Below are 9,341 nucleotides of genomic sequence, written 5' to 3' on the forward strand. Positions count from 1 at the left end.
TTCTTATTCATCATGGACAAGTAAGTCAAGCTAAATTGTATCTAATTTCCGTATTAAATTAATAGTGATTTATTTATTTATTTTTGTAAATTTTAAAAGCATCACCTTTTATATTATTCTATGCAATTTACTGATTTCTATACTTTCATAATTGCTATTTTTCTAAACTACTACAGTTTATACTCCTACGTAGCTTAAACGGAATTAGAGTCTATTCTGCAATTCAACTTAGTTGCTGACACAAAACAGCCATTTTCACCAAAAAAAAATGATTTTCATTAAAAAAAAAGAAACTGTAGATTGTTAAAGTTTTTATTATTACTAATTTATTTATGTCACAATAAATAATAAATAAATAAGTAAATAAATTACAATTAATAACTATTTATTGCTTTTGTGCTGTTGTAAACTTTTATGGTACATACATTATTATACGTTATTGATGCCTTACCCTATAATGTTATATATCTAAATGTGGAATATAAATTCAAATGTGTTTAATCAGTCTATTTAAAAATGAGACACATTTATTTGAAGTAAAAAAGTTCTGAAAATATTATTCAATATGCATAATATTTAATATTTTTTTATGCTCACAAAACTTTAAAAAGTATAAACACAAAATTTATTTTCATATCTCAGCACCAGTAGTGTAATTAGGGCATAGTTTTCTTGTTCTCGTTCTTTTATGCAGTTTAATATTAGGTGTCCCAAAAATAACTAATGACTTAAAAAATCATTTCAAGAAAAATGTTGGGAAGTAGAATGTATAGTATACCGTTTTCTGCATATGAAATCAGGTCATTTATCTCGATCATGTTACAAAGTTTATTACAGTTGTAGAAAAACTTTAGGACAATGTTTTACTGCAATATTTAGACATCTCCTATTTTTGTGCTCAGGTGGTGATTGCTGTTAATATGGGTTATTTTGTGAACATAGGTTTATTGTTTTTCCCAATTAGCAGCACTCTCTGCTGATGAACTTTGTAACTAATTTTGAAATTTGATTGGAATATATATCTGGTTTCATAAAAGGACCACAGCATACCATATATTTCTATGTTTCACCTTTTTTTAATGGTTGGGCTACACAATTCCTACTACTTCATAAAACCATTTTGTCAAGAATAAGAAAACAAAACATTCATATATTTTTCTTTTAAATCATCACCTAATTTCAACAGGAATTGTTCACTGCGTGCTTCTAGTCAAAGCTACTATTTTTGTTAAAACTGAATATTTGATGTTTGCAACAAAAAAAAAAATGTTTAATTTAAAACTCCTGTTCAATTTAGTCTCACTTTCACGTGTGGCACGTTTGCTCGTATTAACTGCATACTTTTTTTTTTGTTCTTTTTAGAAAGTTATATTAACCCAGCTGGATCCATGGCGGTTAGCTGATGCTGCAGCTGATCTCTACGCCTTTGCAGCTGTTCTGTCTAGATGTTCTCGGTCCTATTGCTTAGGAATGAAGAACTCTCATCAAGAAGTAAGTTTTGGGTCTCAAGTTATCTATTTTTGGTTTGATGTTTCTATTTATTAGTTGCACTGTTCCAAAGCTAGCATTTTTTGCTTATATTTGTGCACCTTCAGTTATTAAATTACTAGTAATTCTTATAGACTTATGTAAAATTATGGGTTCTTAGGAGCCAGATGTAACATATGTGTTTTAACTGTATAGAAATAACTGTGATTGTAACTGTGACGTGATTGATGTTTTGGATTGCTTGGAGGAGGTCATAGTTCATGTTCAGTACTTGCTCTGTTCTGGTCTAGTATGTTACTGTTTAATTTATACTGTATAATATATATCTGAAACTTTAAACTTTTCATTTCATAGAGTAAATAAAGAAATAGACTTCCATATTTCTGTGTCTCTTTTTACTTAAAGGAAGTCACTATTTTAAATATGAATTTGCTACCTTTTTATCTATTTATTTATGTTCACATTTATTATTATTCTGCATATTGGTACACAATACAGAGAATTTTAAAACGAGAAGAATTACAATTAAACAATCAAGAAAAGCAACCATGTAATTTGATACTCAGGGATATTTTAATGTTCTCCTTCAGCTTCTAATAGAGAAAAATAAATGTATGCATTTATCTTGGTACTCTGTACCTCGGTTAAATGGACACTCTTAGTACTGAAAAAATTGTCTGCTTACGAGAGTTGTCTATTTATGGGAAAAATACCCTAATAATGAAGTTTAACACCGTAAATTGTTTTTAGAATATTTTCAATTATATAGAAATAGTTAAATAATCTGCAACTCTCTACAAGGATATTTATTTAAACTTTAAAAAAATATTTTTACTATGCAAAGAGAATACTTTAGAAAGTTTGATATAAATATAATTCTAGATACATACATACGAGGCCTGTCTAAAAAGTATTCGACCTTAATTTTTCCTGCGCAAAGTAGTGACTCTAAGGTGGCGCCTTAGTGCACAGTGGAAGGAGGAACCCTAATGCACACGACTGAATTTTTTCACTGTGTTCGCTTGTGCAACTCGCTGGCTGGTGGCCGCCAAGTAAGGTGCTGTTCGTAGTGTTCATCGGATTTAGTTTTCTCGCAAGATGGCTGAACGAATTGAGCAAAGATACTGCATGAAATTCTGTCAAAAGCTTGGTGATTCTCGAAGCCAAACAATTCGTAAGATTCAGCAGGTGTTTGGAGAAGAAGCGATGGGTGTAACACAAATTAAGGAGTGATTCTACCGATTCAAAGATGGCCGCACATCAGCGGAGAATGAGAAACGTTGTGGCAGTCCTCAAACTGCTCAGAGTGCAGTTAATGTTGACATGTTGTGAAATTTGGTGATGGCAGATCGTCGTTTGACAGTGCGGGAAATTGCAGAAGAAGTTGGAGTGAGTAAAGATTCTGCACATGCAATTTTGCATGAAGATTTGAACAAAACATGAACCGAGTGGCTGCAAAATTCGTACCAAAGTTGTTGTCGCCGGAACAAAAAGCACGCCTCTGCACATTCATCCCAATTGATCCACACTTTCTTAGCCAAACATGGAATTACAACCGTTCGCCAACCTCTCTACTTTCCGGACCTGGCTCCTTGCAACTTCTGGTTGTAACCAAAATTGAAGACGCCACTGAAAGGATCCAGTTTTGAGAGTAGAGAAGAAATAATGCTGAACGTGACGACAGAGCTGAACACCATTCCAAAAGAAGACTTCCAGAGGTGTTTCCAGCAGTGGAAGGATCGGTGGGCAAAGTATGTGCAAGCACAAGGGGCCTACTTTGAAGGGGCTTAGGGTCCCAACTTCGTCAGGTATTCGAAATATTTTTTCCGGCCAAAGGTCGAATACTTTTTAGACAGGCCTCGTAATTCTAGATAATACATAAGGCAAGGTGACAGAAAAAAGATTGATTCTTTAGTGGTGATATAGCTTAACATTATTTTAATTATGGGTAAGGCAAAAAATTTGCATGCTCTAAAAATGGGGAAAACTTGCGTAATTTCTTTCTTGCAGAAAAAGTTTTTTTTTTTTTTTTCAAATTTAAGAAAAATAGTGTTTGGTGTGAAGAGATGAAGTTTGAAATGAAGATAAAACAAAGAAAAATTACGGACATATGAAAAGGATGGAATTTTATTTTTAAAAAAAAGCGAGATAATCTTTTCATCAGCCCACACGATTATATCCGCTATTTTTTTTTAAACAGTTTGTTATTTTTTTAATCATTATTTTCCTCCCCTTTTTCATATGTCTATAATTTTTCTTTGTTTTATCTTCATTTTGAGCTTATCTAATGAGTATTGTTTACTTGCAGCTTATGCGCAATAAATTAAACTTATTGTTTTTCTTAACTTTCTTCGTGTTTTCTTGTATTTATTTATTTATTATATATATATAACTTTTATAAAAACAGTGATTCACTGCCCGCCATCAGCTGACCATTAACCAAATACACAACAACTGATCAAATTACACAGGTTTCTCTGTATTAACTTTTTTTAAAACATAGTATATTAATGTGATTAATGCATTTTATTGTTTCTTTCCTTTAGCTTATACTGGCAGGCGCCTTTTGTCATGATATAATAGATAAGCTGACAGAAAATATGGGCGCTATTGTTTTAGGTGACTTTTTTCTTTATTCTTTCTTACCCAATATAATATTAAAATATTCCCAGCATTTTAATATGACTTTTAAAGACGTTACACTTTCAATCCTTTAATAATACTCATCTAAATCTATTGTGAATTCAGACTCACTCTTTCAATGTTTTATAAACAAAACTCACTCTTTTCATTATCATTCATCATTGCTGTCAAGCTCAGTCATTGTTATGTTTTAAATTTTTTTTAATAATTGTATTTTAAATTTCAAAAATATAATTTTTTTTACATCACTCCCAAAATCGCAACGGGAGATGTATGCCTTTTGGCATTTTTATATTAACACTTTTTTTTTTAGTAAAGTTAATAGTAACCTCACTGGAAAACGCCTTTTTAAGATGCTTTTTAATATTCATCTAATAAAACAATTTAGTTGTCTCTAATATTTTTTTATGTTTAATAAAAATCAACACTTTAATAGTTATTTTGTTTGTTTTTTTTAAATTTATCATACTGCAAAAATTACAAGATATTTTTTTTCACTTAGCTGAGGTTTTTTTTAAATTCTGCCTGTTTTCTTTTACTTTTTTTTTTAGTACTTAAAAAATTGTTTCAAAAATAAGTTAGTATTTGTGATTGCTAAAAAAAGTTGTTAATTTTTAATAATTATTGCACAATAAACATGTAATATTTCTTTTTTAATTTTATTTTACCTAATAATGTCTCCATTTTTATTTCAAATTCATAGTTGTAAGAATGATGGCATTAATGTGAATTATTTATATTAAATGTCCATTATTAAATATTCATTGTGTCGATTAGAACCCTGATTATTTTTTACCAGACCCAATCAGAAATTCAAATATTCATTTAACAAACAAACTTAATATTATAATAATTAATTAAATTAATTTAACAATTAAATAAAAAGTTTTACTATTTGTGGGGGAAAAAAAACTCTTTACATAGAAGAGTTTTTTTTCGCCAATAATAAAAATTGCAGTAAGTAAGCCTCTAACTATGCTGTCTAATATGGCGGAAGGGCAGGCCAGACAGCAAAATTGCCTGATAGGACAAAAGTTCAATTGCAAGATAGTATAAAGGTCCAATTTCCTATATAATAAGAAATACATAATGTATACTTTAACATAAAAAATTTATGTGAAAATTTATGACTAGATGGAGTTGTATAAAGGATCCTTTTAGCATTCCTCATTTTCCCACTTCAGCGATTTATAGTAATATGCAGTTCCCATGTTTCTTAAGGTTTATCAGGCTGGATAGCACCAAAACCAGATAATCAAAAGATAATTTATAGTAATATGCAGTTCCCATGTTTCTTAAGGTTTATCAGGCTGGATAGCACCAAAACCAGATAATCAGAAGATAATTTATAGTAATATGCAGTTCCCATGTTTCTTAAGGTTTATCAGGCTGGATAGCACCAAAACCAGATAATCAGAAGTTAATTTATAGTAATATGCAGTTCCCATGTTTCTTAAGGTTTATCAGGCTGGATAGCACAAAAACCAGATAATCAGAAGCCTACTGCATATTAATTCCAGATTTTAATTTTAGTAAAATTAATTGATCGATTTGTTATTTGATCAGTTCATAATTTGAAGCAAATAAAACATGTACTTTTAATCATACTTTCAGTTAAGTTTTTAATTCTTCCCACAGCATTCGTTTAACGCAAATTTTAGAATGTATGTTATTAATAATTTTAATAAACTAATTATTATCAGGGCTGATTGTGCTCCGGAAAAATCCAGATTTCCGGAATTTTTGCTAACAGTGATCCGGAATGCTTCTGGAGATCGAAGGTCCAGATGTTTCAAAAAATCATTAATCACAGAAGTTTCCGGAAATCAAATTTTCAAAGGTGGAACTTAAAAACACAGTTTATTTTATTTGTTTGTAAGGGAGAGCCAGAGAGATACTTAATAAGCTTATATTTGTGATTAATATTCATTTTTTATCAGTAAACAGTTGTTATAATCATAAACTCAAGAAAGAAAGACATATTTATAAATTTTAATTACTTCTCCAGGTCATCATAGGTATGTGTAAAATTTTAAATATATTTTAAGCAAACTAAGAAATACTGAGAAAAAGGAAGAAAAAAAATTGATTAAATTTTTTCTAATTTTTCAATTAAAACTGTTTTATTTATTTACTTATTTATTTATTTATTTTTTTTGAACTCAAGAAATTTTTTGGAATTTTGACTTCGGCTCACAATCACCCCAGTATTATAGACTAATTAACTATAATGAAAAATAATCATTTTATAAGAATGTGTGTTTTATCTAGGTTATGCAGAGGCAAAAACATATTGAAAGCATTTTTGAAGGGAGGGTGAGAAGAAAGAGAATTAAATGCATCATTGTATTAAACTTCTTTTTTTTTTACTGTTTTTTTTATTTATTAGACTTACTTCAACTTAGATTAACTTTCTATTTCAATTCATAAAAAAATCTGTATGACATGCTTTAAAATGGGATTTGTTTACTCTATTTTCCACGTTACACCAAAAAAGCGTTTTAACAGTGTTTTGCATGTGTTGCAACTCAATAGATATCTAAATATCTCGATCAATCTAGATACCAAGAAGATGTCTCGATCAATCTAGATTACTGGTTCAATTCTTAATGCTTGAAGCCTGTCTCGCCTAAGACAAAACAAGGAATTCTAGCACTACCTTTCTTCTGAATGACTGTTCATCCTTTTATTCATGACAATAACAATGGAAGAAAAGTTGCAAAATTTAATTTCTTATACATAATTCTTGCACTACCTGTCTTCTGAATGACTGTTAATCCTTGTATTCTTGACAATAACAATCGAAGAAAAGTTGCAAAAATATATATCTTATATATAATTCTGCCTTTCTTCTGAAAGACTGTTAATCCTTTTATTCTTGACAATAACAATCGAAGAAAAGTTGCAAAAATATATTTCTTATATTAAAGGAACGTTGATGATAATCTCCTTTAGTTGCATAAATATTCAGAAAATTTTTGAAAAAAATTAATTTTATAGTTAAAATGATTAGGTCATTTTAAAATGACTTAGGAGTGTTTTCATGCCTATAAGCAACAGTGCTAAAAGTTATAACTAAGTCTAATCACAGAGTATAGAAATGAGTCTCGCTGGCTTTATTTAGCCATTCTGATTGTTCCCTATCAGCAATCCATTGAGCCCCGTTGAGATTACTATATATTTTTTACATATCGTTTAATTACAAAATCACACTGATCAATGTTTTTATATGCATTTTTCATAAAATAATTTCATCTCTCTTTCTTCTTTGTAGGTGTAAATGAAAACAATGAAGCCAATCATTTAAATATTGGATCAGAAATTGTTGATTGTAAAGGTTATTTTGCAGAGCATCCATTAAAACATAATTTTTAGATTATATGTGATAGTTTTTAATAAAATTAATCAATTCCTCATCATGCTGCTTCCATTCACTTAATTTTAATGACACACTTTATGACTGTGTTATTTTTTTCTTAAAAAATTACATTTAATGGGAAAAACTTATGAGCCACATGATTTAAAATCTGAAAACATGTATTATTAAAGTATTGAAGTTGTATTGCAATAAAGTTACAAAAATTCACTATTCAAATTTCAGATACTTGATATAAATTAATAGAAATTTTAAGACCATGAGAAAAACTAAAATATAAGTAATTTGCAATGTGTGCATGATGTGTAAATAAAATTTGCATTTAATTGATTTTGTGACATCAACAAACTGAGAACAATAATAGAATGAAAATGTTCTAATTCATGATTCAAAATCCTTACAAATAAATTTTGCTCTGTAGTGATGGGAAAATTACTGCTCAATTACGAGACTATGCAATCTTGATTTTCAATTATAAAATTTAAACCATGGATAATGAATTGGGATACATTGCTTAAAAAAAATGACTATTACTATAGTTCACATGAATTTTGTGTTGCAATATTTATAAATTGATTTTATAAATTGAATTATGTAAATTAGTTTGCAAGCTACTCACTTATACTTTTTAACTTATGTCGCATCTAATAATATTTCTCAAGTAAATGTACTCTTATGAAAACAGTTGAAATTTTAGGTGATTTAAATTTCTAATTTAATCTAACATAGAGTCTCGGTGCTACCATCTAGTGTGGCAGAAACTAGACGTCCAAATTAACATGACCAACGGTATCTCACCCATTGTGGTGGTCCTGAAAGAGTGGATACCACCTCTGGAGAACGCACTAGGTCTGCTCATCGGCAAGACCGATTGTGCAGCTCATTGGAAATAAAATAAAAAATTTCTAATATAATGCTAACAGGGACTTAGGGCCAATTAGTTCAGGCTAGTGAGTTTACACCATCTTTTCATTGATCTTACAACTTGTATAAAATCTTTTATGGTTGGTGTCACCTTGTGTTAATGCTTCAACAAATTCTCATTTGGAACAAGCAAAAAAATTTCAAGTTTTTACAACTTACAAAACATAACTATAAAAAGAAGTTTGTTACCCAAAAATTCTGTTTTCTCTCTGTTTCTTTAAAAATAATCTCTAAAAGTGGAAGGGAAATGCAATTTGCGAAGCAAATGATTCTATAACTAGCATATTTTTAGCATCATAAAAATTAACAAAACCATTCATGATACCCCTGTGGCAGAATTTTTTCGCCCTTTCTGCGACAAACTTCCCTAGCACTAATATTTTGCTTTAAGATACTTTTAGTTATACGAGGTTTGCTATTTATATTTCTGGCCTAATAATGAAAAAACAAATATGTAGGATCGAAATTGGTTTTATTGTTTTTCAAAATATTCTCCATGATGATCAATACACTTTTGCATGCGTTTGAACCAATTTTCAAAGCACTTTTTCCAGTCCGATTGAGGTAACTCCAAAACATGCGTTTTGAATGCATCAACCGCTTCTTCGGGGGTCGAAAATCGTTGTCCACGTAATTTATTTTTGATGTGTGGGAATAAGAAGTCATAGGGTGCCAAATCAGGGATGACCCATCAGTTCGATCTTTCGCTCCGTCAGAAATGCCTTTGTTTGAGTCGATGTGTGAGAGCTCGCATTGTCATGATGAAGAATGATTCGGCTGTTCTTCTGCTTTTTTCGAATTTCTCCGATGACTTCTGTCAAACAAATGATCGTGTACCATTCAGAATTAACCGTCCTGCGTTGCTCTAACGCCACTGTTGCCACATGACCGTTAATGCCGAAGAAACAGG

General features: G+C 30.1%; 2 protein-coding genes across 2 annotated transcripts in view; both read left to right on the top strand.

Moving 5' to 3' along the window:
• The window catches only part of LOC107456595 (complex I assembly factor ACAD9, mitochondrial), a 68,764-nt gene extending 61,217 nt beyond the window's left edge, over positions 1-7,547 (top strand). Inside the window, exons 17-19 of the mRNA XM_071179684.1 lie at positions 1,363-1,491; positions 4,035-4,107; positions 7,406-7,547. Of these exons, the coding sequence (XP_071035785.1) occupies positions 1,363-1,491; positions 4,035-4,107; positions 7,406-7,506 (303 nt within the window). The 3' untranslated portion in view covers positions 7,507-7,547. The remainder of the gene's footprint in view (positions 1-1,362; positions 1,492-4,034; positions 4,108-7,405) is intronic.
• Positions 1-9,341, top strand: part of LOC122272401 (uncharacterized) — a 59,407-nt gene that overhangs the window by 8,466 nt on the left and 41,600 nt on the right. The window lies entirely within an intron of this gene.

This window comes from Parasteatoda tepidariorum, chromosome 4 (assembly GCF_043381705.1).
Source record: "Parasteatoda tepidariorum isolate YZ-2023 chromosome 4, CAS_Ptep_4.0, whole genome shotgun sequence".
Taxonomy (NCBI): domain Eukaryota; kingdom Metazoa; phylum Arthropoda; class Arachnida; order Araneae; family Theridiidae; genus Parasteatoda; species Parasteatoda tepidariorum.